We start from the raw sequence: 21,076 nt of genomic DNA on the forward strand, positions 1-21,076 counted from the left end.
TTGTTACGAGTATATATAGAATGACGGATTCCACTGAACTATCATAATTTCAATGTTCAAGACCAGTGATGTATCAGTTGCTGGAGGACTATGACCCCAGCATGCATCTATGACTTAATAGCCATAATTGAAAAATACTGTACATTCGATTTGCATAATGTATGCTGTTGCACATGTAAACTGTAACATAGAGCTATGGATTTGAAATATATTTGGTCTTGGCTGCCAAACTGTAGAAAAGTGCAGTATGGTAATTATATGTTATCTTGTGTCAGTTGTCTGAAATGACAAGGTATGGCTTCAACAAATTAAACAGCACTACTTAGTCAATGTCAAAGCATTACTCTGCATCATGGATGTATGTGCTGGGGTATATAATTATGTTACATAATATTGGTTCACAGTACATGTACAGTAAAAAAATTCGAGGCAATCACTGTATGGTGACGTGAGAGTGAAGATCAATACTGTCTGCCACAATACTCCCTATAATTACGTGCATGCAGGTAGTGACTTTCTGCTGGCAGAAGTAGTGAAATTCATTATTTTGACTGTTGACACTCATTAAGTCCAAGTTGTTGGTGTTTCTATTCCAAACATGGGTAATTGGGTATTTCTCCCAAATGTGGAGTCCATTTGTCATATCATCAAAGCAATCTCAAACACAGGAATTATTAAATGAGTGTTAAAATTTATACTGGTTAATTGGAATAGCTACATATTCCTGCATGTGTGACCGGATTTGTGAAAAGGTACCTTTTTCACACACAAACTTTCACCTATTTTTTGAACTTTAAAGTGTCACAACATTTTGATCATGGCATCATGGCATACAATTGCTTGCAATTTTCAAAGAACGTAGCTACAGTATTTGGCTACATTTTGATACTAAGAACATGGTAATCAGTATGAGTCAAGTATTACATCATTTTGTTTGCTGGTATGTCAAATGTGTGGAAAAGGTACCTTTTCGCAAATTCAGTCACATAATTATGTGATTGAATTTTGGAAAATTACCCTTATGGTAGTGCCTGAAACAATCAGAAATTTTGAAACTAGCATTATGCTGTTATTGCCTGTTAATAGTAGAAAATACTTTTTAAAAATGACACACCAGTGGTTCCTTGTTACAAATAACCCTGTGGAGTGGTTCATCACTATCAGGTAGCACTTCATCATCATATGTCAATAGCTTAATGTACTGGTGGTATGTAATCTCTCGTGCTTTCTCATATAATTCTGAGAGTGGTTGGTTCTAAAAATTAGACAGAAATACACAAAATTTAATTGTTCAACATATTCTTTTGCTAATGTCTGTTTTGTCATAAAATTAAAGTCCTGTACTTTATGATTATATGCAGATAGTACTGTAATTAACTCTTAAATTTGTACATAATTACTGAAAACACATACCGTATTTACTGGATTTGTGCCGCACCCTCAAATAGTATCGCAGTGTGGTGCAGTACTATTCGAAGGTCTTTATCCTTGTTTCTGTAAATAATTTTAATTGTACCACACCCTTGAATAGCACCGCACTATACTTTTGTAATTGTGTTTTACTAGTGCTCTCATACCTTTAGTATTAATCTCAATAATGATCAAGCGCAGAGACCACACCACTTAACAATCTATATAACCGATCACAATGACCACACACCTTTGTTATTGGTCTAGCTGTATTTATAATGCATGCTAGTACAATAAAAATACAAAATAGTGACCAGCCCATTGGAAGGAGGGAGACTGACTCAAGATACTCTAATACAGCAGTCACACGTGCATATATAGCTGTACGTTATAACAAAAAACTAAACAAACTAAAAATGAAGTAGGATCTAAGCAATAAAAAGTAGTGAAACAAGAGATGAATGATGGTGTTGCAGCATAGTTGGGTGAGATCATAACTTGATGTGTAAATTTTAATCTTTACTTCACATGTAGATATATGCTGGTTATATTTACATAGGAGCTGGCCAATTCGCATCATCCATGCATGTCACAGAAAAAAAGATTGAGATACTCTAATAGAACAGTCAATAACTCTATACCTGACTGTTCTATTAGAGTAGATTAGTCATATTCACTTTTTATTGTAACTGGTTTGTAATTTCACCTGACACTGTATTTATGTCTTTGACATCAGATCAATCACAATAAACAGCAAATCAAAACAGGTCATCACTTGTGAAAATAATCTTAAAATAATCACTGCCTAAATCACTTAGATAGAGGTTGACAGGCAGCCTCATCATCAATACCTGTATCTGATCACCAAATAGCTGACAACTTCCTTGCCAAACAGCGCAACAACAAAACAGTTTAATGCCTCAATGCACCATCTATTGAAACAACAAAAGGAGAAAAGGAGGCATGATGTTCGTCAGAGCAGCCTCAGCTTTATGCTTCTTTTCCTCTTCAGCAGTAACAGCCACATCAGCAACAGAATGATATAACAGAAAAAGGGCACCAACACCAGTCAAACAACCAAACAAACATCAGGTAACCAAACACCATGAATTCCAACATCAGCAATCAATGCAGGTGTAGCAAAATCGTCATTACAATGCACAATAAGTTCACAGATCACATCCTGATAAGCCAAAGCAGCCAAATCACCTATCGCATTCCTTACTTAATTATGTCTACAGTATGTTGCTGCATAATCAAGCTACCTTGACAACAATCCAGTGTGAGATACACATCCTCACAATCACATACACTTATTTTGTAACATAATTTTTAATCATTATAACACCGCATCAAAGGAACAAATGGTGCCAGACATATGAAGCTATAGTTGGATCACTGTTTATTCTACTATATATAAAACAGTTGAAGTAGTTGCCAAACTAGATAGTAATTCGACTTTGATTTTATTGATCGGGTAAGCCAGTTCGTATGGTCGGTAGAGCTTGATGCATGAAATAATGATGTGTAATATCTAGGACAAATACCCCTCATGTATACACAATAGTAGAGCACTGTGTATGTTGGATCTGTTGAATAAACAATTTGCATGAGACATTGTATTAACCACAAGGCACTAGCAAACTAAAATACAAGAAATACTTAATACTTAGGACTTTTGAAATTGAATGGTTAAAGCAAACAAGGATTTTTTTTAAATCAGACTTTCTGGGATTAAATACAGGAATATTTTTGCTGGTTGTACACTCCATTAATTTTTGAAAGCAAACTGGCTTCTTAGAAGTTAAACCTAGATAGCCATCACTATAGCCCAGGCCATGTAGGAATTTTTGCTAGTCATATTAATTGAAATCTAAAGGCACTTTTGATAGTATTAAGAAAGCATAGTGTAGTAGTCACTCACAATTTTAGAGGGTGAGTCTGACATTTTAGGGGGGTTCCCCTAACAGCCCTAGAAAAACACTGAGTTGGATGTCAAAATGCACACTATCATACAGTATGATAGAACTGTATAGTGGTGGTCAACCAAGTATAACAGTTAATGCTTTGAGCTTGATTTTTACATTGCTTGACATTACTTAGACCCATGACATGCCAACTGCAGTAGGTACAATAGATGTATCAAGGACATACTTTTGTACTCCTTTGTGTCCGATTTTTTCTCCACTATTGCATAGATGTTGATTTTTGGGTAGCGCATAGCTATGTGGCCTGTTGTGTTGGCTACCATGTTAGCTAAAAGAATGTTCATAGTGATTGTATTAATTGTAGAGGGACTTTCATACTGCTCTTCATTTGGAATGGCCACTTCACAAAACATTCTAATAATTAAATTTGAGGTAGATGTCTGGCACCATACTTTTCTTTTGATGTGGTATGTGTGAGTTAACCAGTCATAAAGGATATAGTGCAACTAGTAGTATTTTAAAAAAAAACTGTTAATTTAAAAATGAAGTAGGGATCTATGCAATAAAAAGTAGTGAAACAAGAGCTGGTATTACAGCATAGCTCGATGGGGAAGTCCCTACTTTGACATTGAGCAAAATTATAGCTAATGTGCCAAAATAGGGACTTCCCCATCGAGCTATGCTGTAATACCATCTCTTGTTTCACTACTTTTTATTGCTACTTCATTTTTAAATTAACAATTTAAAAAAAATACTAGTTTTTTTTTTGTTGTAGCTAGCACGGCTAGTTACAGTGTAACTTGTGAACTAGCTATTAAGTTCCTGTACAGCTTATTAAAGTACATACCATGCCAAAATTGGAAGCACATAGGCCTGCAGTAATGTGTACCGGGTTACCATGGTATTGTCATCAAAACCGGTTCAAAGGTATTCACTTATTCATTGGATTATTGGCATGAACGCCACTAGCAGTGGCGGAGGAAATTGTCCACAATCGGAAGGGGTGGGGATTACACAATCAACAACTGGGTATCCCAAGACAGAACGTATGGACTCCTAATAGAGTAATATAAAAAAAATGTTATGCACAACAAGCTAGCTATTGTGTGTGAGCTTATTACACTAGCTATTGACATACTGTACATAGTGCTCCCTTGTTTACTTCATCCACTACTCCTCACTCTATTGTAGCTACTGTGACTCCTTTATGTAAAGTGATCAGCAAGTCACGTGATTTACGTTGAAAACAATTACAATACCTTGGTGACCACCCATTAAACAAAATGTTGGCAGCCTTCCATCAATGTACTGTACATTATCAATAACGACTGATCTATTTACACAACTACCACTGCTGCTCTTCCAATTAGAATACTCCAATACAATTTCACTTCCTATCCAGTTTACTCATAAAACACATCTAATCCCATACACCATTACAATAATCAATTATCTTTGGAAACAACATCCCCTGCTGACTGGTCACGTCTTTTTAACAGAGTACAATTAAAACCAAATTTTCATGTGAACTTTAACTGTGTACACACCAAAGTGTAGGAATTGATTGTGGGTTACAAATCCAAATAAGGCAATGTTGCACCATAGAAGTCTTGCATGGTTAAACGTATTAGTTTCGGCGCCTACTTATGAGCTATTGCAATGATATACATGTATGGCTGTTCTTATTAAACATAATACTGTATTCTGCTGTATTAGAGTACGTATCTCATTTGGGCCTCAGACAACTGGCCTACGCACGTGATTTTTAAGGGGTGTGGTCTTTCCATGTCGCCTTTTCATCGTGATATCAATAAGAGGTGTGGTCAATATAATTGATTGCAATAAATATGGCTAGATCATTATTAAGGGGTGTGTGCATGTATGGGCGTGTTGCATCCTCAATCACTATTATTGGCACTGCTAGATTGTGAAGAAACATATCAATGCTATCATGTAGCTGCAGGTACAGTGTCTAGTAGCTGGTAATACCTCTTATAGTGCTAGCTAGCAGCATGGATGCTTTAAATAATTTTGTGGCCATCTAAATTAATATGAAAGTTGATACAGAAAATAAACGCCTTTTGTTACTCGAAGAAGATGATGAAAGGAAAGGCAAAGTGCTTGTTGGAACCCCAAAATGGCACATGGGCACATGCCATTGACGAGTTTGTTATTGTAGCATAATATGGTAGCCATACAATGCATCATTTAGCTTCAAGCTTTGCAATTGTGGTTATACTGGTTGGTGGGCGGTCAGTTGGTTGGGTATGCAGGCAGGCAGGCGGGTGGGTGGGTGGGTGCAGGCAGGTTGGCAGGCAGGCAAACGGGCAGGCAGGTAGGCTGGCTGGCTGGGCAGTCAGTAGAAAATAACATAATTTATAGCAAATTCTCTGAAAGAGTGCTAGGGTGCCATGAAGTATTTTGAGACTTCATTACACCTTCATGGTATCATGTTCATATATTTTCGCAAAAAATGAATAGTGGCATACTTTATAGTATTTAGTAAATTTATTGGTTTCTTTTGACTTTACACTAGTAACTAGTGGACCTACTCATCTTACTAGATAAATAAGATGTAACAAGTGATGATCACAGCTACAAAATGCTACAAAACAAAGGATGGTTGCTACATAACACGTTAAGTATTGTTGACTATATATGTGTCAAGGAAAGTAGTGTATTTGACTAAACACCGACATAAGTCCACAGTGTCAAAATAAGTATTTGTGGCTTTACATGTGTGTACTGTATGCTCCCCAGCAACCTCAACTTTTGGTGATTACTACAATATCCACTAAATAAAATCCCTTATCTTCACCAATCTAGCATGCTTGTACTACAATTAAAAACTTTTTTATGCTTGATGCTCACAATACATGATTACATAAATTAGGAAGTAACTACATATTATATACAGAAGTAACACAGTGGAACCTTTCGTATCTGGGCAGTCCCTCAGAAATGTCCATATCTAAGAAATACAAAAGTAACTGATTTTATAAAAATGTATTATCACCTAGCAACCAAGTGGTCAGTAGAATAAACATGCCATTTATCAGATAAACAACAACCTTCAGGCTTACTCCTTGTGGTTTCAACTTCAAACTTCATTGTATATATATGGTCAATAGACTACAAGCCACATGACTACTTGGGGCTGTATAGGTGCCTGAGGTCCAGGTAAGGGAGATTCCACCGTGTATCGATATTTACTCCAAACATACTTTGTTGATAGAAACTTCAGCACTTTCACCAACATACTTTTGGAGGCACAAATATATTTGCCATATTACTAAAGGGCAAAAACAAATGTACAATATGTATACATACAACTCTTACGTACATAATTCAATACAGAAGCTTACAGTACAAGCTACACTACAAGCTACACTACAAGCTACACTACAAGCTACACTACAAGCTTATGCATAAGAAGAATGAAACACAGTGAGGGGGTTGGTCAATTCATAATATGATGTAATCAAGTAGATACACAAATGATAAACGTGATCTACAAGTTAGGAGTTGTAACACACCCATGAGGTTTGGCCCAAGGGTGTTGTTGTTGACAAATCAGATACAAACTGAATGGGTGTGTTATAACTGATTTGTGGTATGGGGAGTGGCAGATCAAAGGCTCCCATTCGTAACATTGAAGGAGCAAGAAAGCAAGGCTAATATTGGTTACCACTGAGCGCTACGTACAACGAATGATTTTTACTCACTAATAATGTCTTGATGCTAGTTTATTCATTGGTAGTAGTGATGGATATGTGATATATTTTATAGTTATAACATGCTTACGAGGGATATGACTAAAATATACGCACGATTCACGAGAGCACGCAGCGCTCAAGTGAGAGTGCGTATATTTAGTCATATCCCATGTGATCGTGTTATAACTGATATATTCTACACCCCAGTAGATGAAAACGATTATAGATAGTAAGTTATAGTGAAACAGCACCTCCTGGAGATGGAAATCAATAGAAATGCTTGATGGATCAGATGTTTTACACTTTTAGTGGTGCCACGCCCACATAGTGAGTTATCCACGAAGGAGACAAGAGTTCATCGAAACTTGTTCCAGTTCCTGAGGTGAATAATTGTTGGTTGATTTAGGCACTTGTTATTAGAGACTTGTTTACCGTTTAGATAAGGATTTCGCGGAATGTGTGAAGTTACACCATATATGGTAAGCGTAGCCACAAAGCGTGGTATATCAGTTATATACCACAGTTTGCCATGGTATATCAGTTATATACCACAGCGCGGCGCTTTTGATCTCAACCACAGGTGTGGTATATATCGATATATCGTGATAAAAATTTTTATATCGTGATATGATATAAAATCTTTAATATCGTGATATAAGACTAGGTATAGATTTTAGCTATAATTAGAGAAAAATATGTATTTTTTTTGATAAAAGAACTTGTAATGTTGTATGCTAATCATGTACAATGTTGCATTGTACTTCTAGTACATCACTGCTACAAGCGTCATCAGTGTAAATACACAAGCTGAGTGACTAGTTTGTATATCGTGATATATATCATATCGTGATATAATGTGTGCAATAATCGTGATAGGAAAATATTTTATATTGCACACCACTAATTGGTAGCATGTTCCCATGCATGAGCGCGAGGTGCATGACGATGCCAATCACTCTAGCCATTGTATTGCTTCATATCATTTAGATGGGTGTAGCTGAGAAGTGTCTGATATTCCTTGTTGAGTAGTGCAGCACTACAATAATCTTGGTTGGCTTAATTTATTGGTGAACGAGCTGTCAACCCAGTAGTTGTACTGCTTCCCATTTGGTCAGATGAGTGCAGTGCTGTTGTTTATTCATTCCAGAGTGATTTATCTCCTTGGTATATTAGCCAAATTCATTGCCTTGTATTGTGACTTCCTGTGTTGGTCTGGTGTTTAGTTTCGTGTTTGGTTTCTTTTGATGTCTTGGAACTAATTAGTGGCCAGACTGTGTGGCCATAAGGAGGTACATAGCCATGTTACAATTATTTGTAAACCAGTTTACAACTGATTTGTAATACTGGCGGTAGCCTTTGATCTGCCCATGCACCATACTACAAATCAGAATACGTATATCAAACAGTTCATGAAAATCTTTTCTGGCTTAAAGTATTACTAGTAGAGTGGCATAGAAAAATATTGTGCACTTTGTGAAGAAAGTATGAAACTTTGCATATGCTCAGTAGATACCTGTAACTTCACGATACATTCAAGACCCTGCCTGCTAATGTAATCTTGGTTGAGTAATAATGATCGAGCACCAAGATCACACCTCTTAACAATCTATCATGATGAAACACCCTATTATTATTATTATTATTATAATAGGCCTAGCTCTATTCATAATTGAAAATACGAAAGTGACACACCCCCTGGTAGTCAAACAAACTATTATAATTTGTTAATTTAAAAGTGAAGTAGGGATCCCAGCAATAAAAAGTAGTGAAATAAGAGATGAATGATGGTATTACAGCATAGCTCAGTGGGAAAATTCCTACTTTGGCATTAAACAAAATGATTGTTATAGCATGCCAATATAGGGATTTTCCCACCAATATAATATCTCTTGTTTCACTACTTCTTATCACTTGGATCCCTACTGCACTTTTACATTAATAATTTTTAATATACACACTAGTATCACAGAACATCTTTTCTGGCTAAAAGTATTACTAGTAGAGCAGCAAATAATATACATGCAGGCTCACAATATCTTCATGGAGTCTTGGCAGTATTGGTTAGGTATAATCAAGCCAAAAAATGCCTTCAGTTTGGCCCAAAATGTTTCCAATATGTTGCCACGAAATTTTAAAAACATTTTATTTAGTGGAATTTTTTGCTGACTGATTGACTAACTGATTGATTCTATAGCTATTAAGGGTACGATCAACGCATGCATCATGGACTTGCCTTTGTCCTCCTTTGTGTCTTATATCTGACAGCTTGAGGTGTCAATTCGCCGTTACTATAGCGCATGTGATCACTTTCCCTACTTTTGTAACATGAATCATCTGTTTAGAGGCACTTCTTGTATTGTTCATGGAGTATAACAGCCACGTCACTTCTTCAGTGATTGACAAAATGGGGTACATGTTCAGGTTACTATTAGCCTGGCGCCACTCTTTCCTTTTATCCATAGTTAGATTCATTCTTTTTGGTTACGTATAATTTATAGAAATCAACTATTTTGGTTATATAGTGTTGCTTTAGGTGTCAAGTCACCAGCCCTAAATATGTTAGTGCAAAAAGTAAACAAATAAACAAGTATCAGGAAAAATTAGAAATTTTAAGCTCAATTAGGGATCATAGGAAAAATGAAACAAGGAAAGTCGCCAACACCTGCAGATATACTAGCGGACATGTAATCCCTAAGTCAGTCATGTGAGGCTAATTTTTCCTTGTACATGTCATAATAGAGTTCACCTGCAATGTCAGTCCAAGTGAATACTTTATCCTACAGTATAAATTAAAAGAAAAATGATTATGGTAATTGCATTCATACAAAAAATCATTTTGTGAAATACACATAATTTAATAAGCACACAGTAAAATAATGAAACCTAGAGTAGCATAGTGCATACAGTAAATATGGTGATTTGTGTTCACAGCATCAAACTTACCACATATAGACTGTGCTCCTCTCCCATTAACATGACATTAACTAGTTTCGTATTTCTGATGAATTGGTGAGTTATTTAGATGAATTGATTAAGAAAACAATAAATTGCTGTATTGTATTGTTTTGTATTATTGTATTAATGCTTTACAGTGACCAGCACTGAAGGTCTGCAGCAACATGTGCTGCAGCCTTAGGATTACCTAACCTAATTTCAAGGACTTAGACTTACTGTACTGTAGTCAAATCTGACAGTGGCAATATATACACTGTAGGTACTGCATATTGCATACACTTGTACAATAAAATTATAGTCTTGCTTTGCCAGACCCTATTTCTTTGAACAGCGCTTATTGATTGGAAATTATCCAAAAGGATCCATGTCAACTACAGTAGGTAAAATCACTACTGCTTATCTGGGCTATGTATGTTGCTGAAAATGCTACTAGATGGTTTCTCATAGCAAATTGTATAAAGGAAGAAAGACTCACCAGAGCCACTATGAGCAATCTTCTAAGGCTGCTACTATCAGTCTTGAACTAATTCAACTAATATTACAAATGGTCTGAAGAATACTAACTCACACAACTAAATTTCTTAATTTGTGTTTATACAGAGAAGGTGACGAGAATTGAAGCTTTGATGTTGAATGGCAATCTGTGGAATATGGGTTTATACAACGGCCAAGACATGTGGAAGAACCCAGTAAGCACGCATGCATGGATATAAGCTTTTATTTGCAAAATAGTTGCTGTAGGCCTGTGAAACAATAAAATTAAAATTTATATGATGAACTACACCCAGTATTTTTATCATAATAAATTGACATATATTACGTATATCTATATTAATAATCAGTTTACTGAGTATCATTCCATGAACAGGTCTGTTTTCTAAGATTTAGGTGACTGTTCTTTTAGAAGGCTGCAAAATGACAAGGCTGTCTGTATCATGCGACTCCGATGTGTATTAGAATTACAGCCACACCCCAGTGTTTCAATGGGCCCCAGACATGTATTTCATAGCTTGTAATGAAGTACCTAATGTAAAATTGAGCTTCCGCATGCATGCATTTGAGTTAACCACAACTAAAGTAGCTATGTACAAACAAGTTTTGCAATTTATGAGTCCATATCATCTCCTTACTGAACAGTCATGATCCTAACTGATTTCTTCTGCATGGTTTTCCTTGTTGAAAATTATAGTAGCCGTGTATATTAACTGTATACAGTACGTATGCATGATACTGAAACTATGATAAACGTTGAAGCTACTGATGCTACTAAGCGAAGGCAGCTACTTTCTGAAGGCAGCTACTATCTAGGGACTGCTATTACATATAGTATGAGCCATGGCTATTAACTGGTCAAATACAGTATATGTGACTGGATCTGCGAAAACCGGTCTTATTGCCTGGCAAGACAGGAAGTTTGATTTGTTCACCAAAAAGCTTTATGAATTCACTATCAAATTTCACTGTCACAGTCAACCAGGGTAAAGTGGTCTGCTTTTGTTAGCTGCTTTTTTCAAGCACAGTGGCAAGCCATACGAGTGGTCTAGGGCCTTGATGGAGCCCTGGCCAACCAGGAGATACGTAGCTGTGTGTGGCTGTACAGCTCCATAGTATAGGAGCTGTACAGCCACCTGTGCTGTAAATTTCCTTTCAGTTTAGCCAGTTTTAAGCCCTGAATGGCCCATAACTTAATTGGCCTAATTCATCCCAACACGTTCCTCTTCAATTTTTTAAACAGCATCTTGCCCGCCTTCTAGGCCCCCGCCTCCCACCCCTTTTAGAGCTCACCTGATAGTCAACTTCGGTTAAAAAACTATCTAAAATGGCGGGAAACTTAACTGTTGACTACTTCTTCAGTGGATGATGTGGAAGGTAATTAATTGTTGTAAACCATGTGAAAATTTGGCATGCGTAGCTACTGCCATTGGCAAGCTACAAAACTCTGAATACTTAAAACTGGCATGTCTTGATACTTTTAAATGGGTGTTAAGACCAGTTTTCCCAGAGACAGTCACATATATTTACACACGCCACACTTCTGTAAATCCACTGGCTGTCATCTTTGGCTGTATTATACAGAATGATGTGTATACATTTATGTTGCCTTTCATCCAACAGAATGCGCAAATCAATTTGTCGTTCATATTTAAGATACTTAACTACTGTTATTCATTTCACTACATATCCTCTCAGTTTTTTTTTACTTTGATGTAAGGCTTCATGTGATAGAATTATTTCTCACATGCTGGCTGTTTTTACAATTTAATGGTTTGTTTACATTGATGTGTACAGACAAATATAGACAGATAGATATGTAGATACAAGAACGCAAACATTGAATCCTATGGACAAGGGAGCATGTAACTCTGTACACTACCAATACAAAGGGAAAAATTCAAACACGGCGTCCAGTGTTACTGTGTATATCATTGGTTACATCATCCTTACACGCAACAGGAATGTGCAGAATGAAACGCCACTTCATTGTATTCTGTGAAGGAAGCCAAGCTGGCATTTTTGATAAGCGGCCATCAAGTCGGAAGGATAACTTTACAATAGTCGAGTTAAGTAATATCACATTGCTTGCTACCTTGTTATGCCTGACTGAACTGCTATTCTTCTGTCATGATACTGGTAACATGATGTACGTACTCAAGCATACGTCTCCATATAATGGAATGTTATAAAGTTACTGAGAAGAATGTTCTAGAACTTACCAGACTGCATACTAATTAAACAATAAACAATGACATAATGTAGTGCTACAAAAACAGCTGTAATTTTATGTACAATGCTCAGTGTAATTTTTAATGTCAAAGAAGTTGGTCTGCTCAACAAGTGTGTACAACTGGGACAGGCTTTACAACTTTTGGAGGTCCTACCGAGATACTGAGACATTCACTGAGCCAGAAGGGCCTGAGTATACTGAAGAAAGAAGGTGAACTAGAAACTTGTCAAGTCTCTTCAAGAATATTGGAACACTTCAGTGTTTACAGTGGTTTAGTTTCCTTAGACTAGTTTAAAGTGTGTGTCATCATAGCCAATGATAGAATTTGTTGTACAGGTAGAAGCTAGTCAGTGTCATTTCAGTCATGGCCCAAGCTCCCTGTGCTAGTTGTAGGAATAATGTTAAAAATGTAGACCAAGCTCTACAGTGTGAGTTGTGTGGGCTTTGGGAACATCTGTCATGCATGAGAGAACCTGATAAGCCTTCAAAAGAACTATATACTTTTCTATGTCAGTCACAATGTAATGCTCTATGGGCAGTATGTTCAATTTGTCATAGTCAAGGTTCTGTAACAAAGAAATTGTATGAGTTGGAGTCGAAAACACTTGTTCTGGAAGAGCGACTACATACTAGTGAACTATTACTACAAGAGAAGGAATGCCTGGTGGATCATTTACAGACAGAACTACTGGAAGCAAAAACAGACAGAGACAGGATACTCCAGTTGTTCGAGAAACAAAAAATGAATTTACAGGAGAAGCCAGATGGGAAGAAGGGAGGAAAGTCACAGCAAGCTGAACAGCCACCGCCTTCTGACCAGCCAGCACAGCAGCAGCCATTACAGTAGCAGTTTGTTCCTTTAGAAGACTATCATAGTGATAGTAGTGAAAGTGAGGGTAATGTGCCTACTTTCAAGTGTCCCCCAGGCTTTAGAGAATTACAGAAACGAGTTGATAAATTCTCTGGAAAGAGTAGTGAAAATGATTTTGAAGTCTGGCTAGTTGACTTCATGGAAGCCACAACTGACTGCATGTGGACAGATGATGACAGAACTCATTGGTTCTCATGGTTTTTGTCAAAGGTTACTTGGCAAAGAACTGTTACAACAGAAGACAAAACATCATGGCAGAGGATAGTTGAGGTCTTTAGAGGTCAATATGGAGTGCACATGGACCCAAGAACTGCCTATCAACGCTGTCATGAGTTACAATATGACAAGTTTGGCTCAGTACAAGGACTTTTAGAAGCGATGAGAGACTATCAGAGGATGGCACCTCAAAAGTTATCTGATGCCAATTTGGAGTCCATATTGTGGAAAAAGGTTCCTGTTAAACTACAGAAAGAAGTTGGACAAATGAGTGAAGGTTCCTTGCAAGAATTGTGTTTCAAAAGTTGTTGAAGGCCGAAGAAACAATTAAAGAGAGAGAAGATTTAATTACAAAGATTCAGAAGGGAGAGAGTTTCAAAACAAGGTTAAGAGGTCTAGTTACAGGTGTGATGGAAAAGCAAATTACCCACAGTCCTGCCAAGAGTCTGCCAGTACCAGTATGTCAACAGTTGAGTGTTTTTTAAGTGTGGCAAAAAGGGTCATCTTGCAAGGTCATGTCATGTAGTGAAACTTGTAACAGAAGGTCAGTCAGCTGATAGTAAACAGCATAACAGTAAACAGTTACACAATGAGTCAGCTGATATTAAACAGCAGAGCAGTCAACAATCATGTGACCAATCAACTGACAGAGAGCAAACATTCAACCAGCTTGTGAATCAGCCAATTGATGAAAACAGTGAAAGCCTGTCAGTGTCAGAGGTATGGATACGTATGTTATCTGTAAATAAATCATATACATGCTGTAATACTAATGTGGTTGGTTCAGTTTACAAAGTTGATGTAATAGTTGGAGGCATTCCAACAAGAGCATTTATTGATTCAGGCTCACAAGTGTGTATTGTCAGAAAACAATTGCTTCCCTACATCAAAGAGAAACAAAATTGGAGTGTCTCTAATTGTTTGGCCCGACATTTATCCCTTGATACTCAGCCATTGGAGCAGAGGGGGTCCCCACTTGGTGCCAAGGCTTTGGTAAAGTTACATGTTGTCGCTGAAATCACTGCACGGGTTAAGCTTACAAATTCCCTGCTATGTGATGGACTCTTCCAAGCCTATTTGGCAAGGAGAAGTTTGGAATTGTGGAATGATTATGGGTACAAATGCCCTTGTTGGCTTTGATTTTAGAATAACTCATTCTAATGGAATTGAGGTGATTACAGAAAGTTTGCTACAGCAATTATGTCAGGCAGGAAATTTACTGGAATCACAAAAGTTGCCTGAAGTACCTACAATTGAATCATTAGATAGTCAAGAGTCAGTCAGCTTACCTGTTTCATTGTCAGAATTACCATCCTTACCTTTACTATTCACAGGTGACACAGCAGAGTCTTTAGCTGAGCCAGTGGCTTCTTCAACATTCCAGGAGTTAGTAACTACAACATAGCGGTCAAGCAGATCTAAAAAAGTTCTTCCAATGGTTTTGAAACATACTGTGCAATTAATGCCTGGACACACAGTGTGGATTGATGTGGTAGGCCAATCACAGAAACAAGTGGCTGTTAACTTCAGTGTACAAGATCGTCTGTGTACAAATGATGCTACAATTCCTGAAGAGTGTACTGAACTTGTACCAGCACAATCACGACTTACTGTGAAATCTACATATAAACCCATAGTGCATTACAGCACTAGCTCGGATCCCAATAGTCTACAGATTATTGTTCCAGATGAAAATATTATGAGTGAGGCACAATGTGAATTTGCTGATGGAATTTGTGGAAGTAAAACTCTGTGCAGAATTCCTTTGATTAATTGGGGAACACAACCACAAGTGTTCAAGAAAGGAACAGTCATTGGACAGTTGGAAGAGGCTAGACTAGTAGAACATGGTGATTCATTGTGGAACAGCTTATGGGAAGAACCACCCAAAAGTATCGAAGAGCAGTCAGTTAGAATGTGTCAAGTTAGTGATCGATTGAATCAAGTGGAGAAAGAATTTAAGATCAATGATCAATGTTCTGATACTGAACGAAGGCAGTTACTGGACAGTTTATTTCAGCATGAGCAAGTTTTTGCTTTGTGTGATGAAGAGTTAGGAGAAACTGATGTAGTAGAACATTCAATAGACACTGCAGGTGCAAATCCTGTAAGAGAAGCTCCAAGAAGATTACTATATGCCTTGAGAAAGCAACTAGAGGAGGAGCTAGATAAATTGTTGCAAATCAATTGTGTAGAACCGGCAAATAGCCCCTATGCTTCACCAATAGTACTAGTTAAAAAGAAGGATGGCACTCCTCGACTTTGTGTTGACTATCGAAGTATCAATAAGGATACAGTTCCAGATCGCTATCCATTACCTCGTGTGGATGAGCTGATAGATGCTATTGGGAACCAGAAGGAAAAGTATTTTTCAACCCTTGATCTGATGCGTGGGTACCATCAGGTCAAAATGGAAGATAAGTCTAAGGCAAAGACAGCATTCATTTGTCATCGTGGCTTGTTTCAATACAGTAGAATGCCATTTGGCCTTACAAACGCACCAGGAACGTTTCAAAGATTAATGGATGAACTATTTGCTGGGTGGGATTTTGTATTCATTTCTTTAGACAATATTCTCATTACTTCTAAAACCTTTTCTGAACACATCACTCAATTGAAGAAAGTATTGTAGAGGCTTCAGCAAGCAGGACTCAGAGTAAAGCCCTCAAAGTGTGCTATTGCTGAGCACAAGGTTGAGTACGTAGGCTTTTTATTGTCATCAAAAGGAGTATGTCCTACAGAGAAGAATATTGATGCCATCAAACATTTTTCTAGACCATCCACAGTGAAGGAAGTCAAACGATTTCTAGGGTTAGCCAATTTCTACTGGAGGCATGTTAAAAACATGGGAATGATCAGTAAACCTTTAACAGCTTCAACAAAGAAAGACAAACAATCTGGTCAACCTGTACCATTTGAATGAGATGAGCAGTGTGAGGAAGCCTTCCAGACTATAAAGCAAGTACTGATATCTGCACCAGTTCTAATATCACCAAATCTTGACAAGGAGTTTTTTCTATGGGTTGATGCTTGCGAGAATGGCTTTGGAGCTGTATTAGAACAAGTTGGTGATGGCAATGAGCAACATCCAGTAGCTTCTGCTAGTAGGGCTACCAATGATGCTGAGAGAAAATATCCTCCTACAAAGTTAGAGATGGCAGCAATTGTGTTTGCTTTGAATCACTTTGAAATATATTTGCTTGGACATAAGACAACAGTTTATACAGACCACCAAGCCCTTGTATTTGATTATTTGTCTTTTATGAAAGGTCAATCAAAGGGATTATTGTCAAGATGGTACCTGAACATTGCTCAGTTCCTACCAGACCTCGTGCTTGAACATAAGCCAGGGAAGTTAAATGAGGCTGCTGATGCACTTTCATGAGCACCCATGCTGAATGAAGAGTCACTTGATGGTAGAGTACTGATAGTTTCATTTAGTCCTGAAGAGCAGTTAATTCAGCAAATTCGTGACCAGCAGTCAAAGGATCAGGAGATAGTTGGTATCATTGCATGGAAAGTAGCACAAAGATTTTAAGTGTAGCAAAGAAAGGGTACTTTGTTTTAGATGATGTGCTGTATTATGAAAGTAGTGATGTGCCAGGGCAAAGACGTCTTGTAGTTCCAGAGATGCTCAGAGATAAAGTAGTAGCAGAACACCATGATGAGTTGTTTGTTGGACACTTTTCAGTAAAGAAGACCCTACAGAAATTGAAATTGTATTTTTATTGGCCCGGTATGAGTTCTTCAGTTTTTAAGAAGTGTGAGTCGTGTCTTACCTGTGCAACAGTACAAGGACAAGAGAGAAGACAGAACCCTGCGTTGCATAGCATCCCAGTTGGTGAACCTTTTGCCATAGTTGGCATGGACTTTAAAGAAATGGATGAGAGTTTTGACAAGAATCACTATGCTGTAGTCTTTCAAGACTATTTAACAAAATGGCCAGAGATATATGCAGTGGCAGACCGGACTGCAGCAACTGTTGCTAAATGCCTAGCAGATTTAATCTACAGACATGGTGTGCCTACTTCTTTGATTCATGATCGTGCTCCAGAATTCCTTGCAGATATTTTGCAAGATACAGCTTTTATTCTGGGAATCAAACAACTTCCCACCACCCCAGGACACCCACAGTGTGATGGTTTAATCGAACATTTCAACCGCACGCTAAAATCTATGCTAGCGAAGGTAGTAATTAACAAAGGGTGTGACTGGGACAAGTTACTTGGTCCATTGTTGTTTGCTTATCGAAATGGTAATACTGTATTAATCAATGAGCAATCTAAGTTCAAGCTAGATAGATCCTACCATGGGCCATATCGAGTGTATGAAGTTACTGATACCACTGTCAAAGTTAAACCAGTGACTGAACCAGGCAGTGCAGCAAGATAAGCCAGTGACTGAACAAGGCAGTGAAGCAAGGTTTCCAGATGTAAAGAAAGTATTTCAACTGATCAAGTGTGGCTAGGACATAGTAAAAGTAGAACTGTCAAACTTACCAGACTGCATACTAATTAAACAATAAACAATGACATAATGTAGTGCTATAAAAACAGCTGTAATTTTATGTACAATACTCAGTGTAATTTTTAATGTCAAAGAAGTTAGTCTGCTCAACAAGTGTGTACAACTGGGACAGGCTTTACATACTTTTTATATTATAGCACATGGTGGCCATGTTTGAATTTCACTATATACGAAGTTACATGCTCCCTTGTCCACAGGATTCGATGTGCTCCTGGTAAATATAGACACATGTTATTACCAAAATAATTTAAGTAAATCATGGGAAGCACACTGGCTGATTTAAAAATTCACAACATGACAGGATGCTACAGTCACATGACACTGTTAGGTCGATGAGCCAGTCTATGACTCAGAGATACAAATACAAAATTAATGAAGAATTAAAGTGTATTGGCATTTTTCTGTAACTTTAAAAACAGCTATATATATGTACTTACCATTGTAGTTATCTTGGAAGGAACGTTTAGCTCCATATCATTAGTCTGAAGATTTTGAATTTTAAGGGCAGCAAAATCAGTGAGCATGTGCCCTGTAACTTGACATGTCTGCATGTACTGTGGTGTTGAAGGTGAAAGAGAAGCAAATATCAATTCAACACATCCTTGTTTTATGCCTACAAAAACAATTGAATATATGTTTAGATTAAAATGTTTGCATATTAGTTTCTTTGCAGTTTTTTGAACATCATCTGTACATTTCTCTGCCTTAACTTTTACTCGCAAGCGCTTGCCTAATCCTTGCCATTTTACTTCTTTACAATCAGGTATAAATGCTACATTCATCAGTGCAGAAGGATCAATTCTTGATAAAAAGTCTTCATAAATATGTTTAGCACTTTTACTCTCAATCGTATTGATGAGAAAATGTAAAATATCATAATCATATGGAGACCAGTATTTACTCAAAAGTTTCCACAAGTCCTCAACAGAATTTGTAGTTGTGAATATTTTATTATCAAACAAAGGTACCTCTTGACCTTTCACTGCAGAACTTATTCTCAGTTGTTCAATCAGTGTACTCATATTAAGATCTTCTTTACTCAATACTTCTTTAACTGCAGCAGTCATTTTAGCAAACTCAATTTCTAGGCTGCTAGACGATGTTATAATAGAAACACTAACTTCTTTGGTTTCCTCAGAGGTTGCTATTGTATCAGAATAAATAATTCATACTTTAAAAATTATTAATTTAGGGATCTAAGCGATAAAAGGCAGTGAGACAAGAGATGAATGATGCATAGCTCCAGAAAATCCCTATAATGGCATGATATATAGCAATTCATCTTGTTTTCATAGTAGGATTTTTCCGCTCAGCTATACAGTAGTACCATCATTCATATTTCTTGTTTCACTACTTTTTATTGCTTGGATCCCTTAAATTACTATTAATTTTTGGCTACTTTATACTCATATGACTGTTATATTAGAATATAATACCTGACTATTCTATTAGGGTGACTGTTGTATTAGAGTATCTTGAGTCAGTGGCAAAAGGGCATGATCACTATTGCTTAATTTCACTGTGCTATCATTATGAATACAGCTATACCAATAAGGGGATGAGGTCATTAATAATGTTAAGAGGGTGTGGTCGCAATGCTTGCTCATTATTATAATTAACCTAGATCTTTAATAGGAGTGGTCTTAAACCTATATTGAAATTATAGGTGTCTAGTACGTACCTCTGACAGTAGTGCAAATTAAGCACTTTAAATAACTTTGTAGTGTCTAAATATGCTGCTGAATTGGCACAGAAAATTGATGCCTTGACATGGTTTTGTTGCATGAGGAAGATGATGACCAATCTAATTGATGATAAAAAGGAAAGATAAGGTGCAGAGGCATACACTTGTTGGAACTCCAAAAGCAACATTCCACTAGTGAATTTGTTATTGTGGCGTAAAATGGTGGCTGTGTGGTGGTACATTCGGCCTCCAGAGTTGTGACTGTGATTCGAGTTTTAGCATTTAAAAATAACAAATCCAACTGCTGGTGCTTTTAATTCTGTATTTGCATGATGTGAGAAGGACTAACATTATTCTATAAAGGTGATTTTCATCCTGTAAGATGTCTGTAGGATGATTTTAAAAGCAGCATTTTGGCCACTATAGGGGCAATCCCTATACTTAAACAAGTACACAGAAAAATTGGAATTTTCAACTAGAGTAGGGACCATAGCACATTGATAAAAGTACTGAAACAAGCTGGAGTAGTGCATGATATTAAATCACAGTAAAACAATAAGAAGTGTTATATCCCTACACTGTGCTCAAGATAACATAATGGAAATGCACAGTAGGAATATAACACTTCTTATTGTTTTACTGTTATTTAATATTGTGTACAACTCCAGCTTGTTTCAGTACTTTTTATCAACGTGCTATGGTCCCTACTCTAGTTGAAAATTCCAAATTTTTCTGTGTACTTGTTTGTTAACGTCTTTGTAAATAATTATTATGACTGGTAAACCTATGCATACCGCATCTGAAATGGCGCCGTGTGCCACAATTATCGTCTGAAAAGTGAAGTATCCATTACGCTTCATTTCAACCTGTTATGCAACATTTCGAATCAAGAACTGTTCAAAAAGCACCTCTGCAAACCACGCATACTGAAAGAAATGGTGCTGCATGCCCTGGTTATATCATTTATCATCTGAAAAGTGAAGTATCCATTATGCTTCGTTGTCGGCTATGTTCAACCTGTTACACAGCAGTATGAATCAAGAA

General features: G+C 37.1%; 1 protein-coding gene across 1 annotated transcript in view; it reads right to left on the minus strand.

Annotated features, from left to right (window-relative positions):
• Positions 1-376: 376 nt before the first annotated feature.
• The window catches only part of LOC136264750 (uncharacterized), a 46,851-nt gene continuing 26,151 nt past the window's right edge, over positions 377-21,076 (minus strand). The window contains exons 5-8 of the mRNA XM_066059523.1: positions 18,786-19,492; positions 9,801-9,831; positions 6,563-6,630; positions 377-1,255 (exon numbers count right to left, since the gene is read on the minus strand). Of these exons, the coding sequence (XP_065915595.1) occupies positions 1,100-1,255; positions 6,563-6,630; positions 9,801-9,831; positions 18,786-19,492 (962 nt within the window). The 3' untranslated portion in view covers positions 377-1,099. The remainder of the gene's footprint in view (positions 1,256-6,562; positions 6,631-9,800; positions 9,832-18,785; positions 19,493-21,076) is intronic.

The sequence above is a fragment of the Dysidea avara genome, chromosome 8 (assembly GCF_963678975.1).
Source record: "Dysidea avara chromosome 8, odDysAvar1.4, whole genome shotgun sequence".
Lineage (NCBI taxonomy): Eukaryota > Metazoa > Porifera > Demospongiae > Dictyoceratida > Dysideidae > Dysidea > Dysidea avara.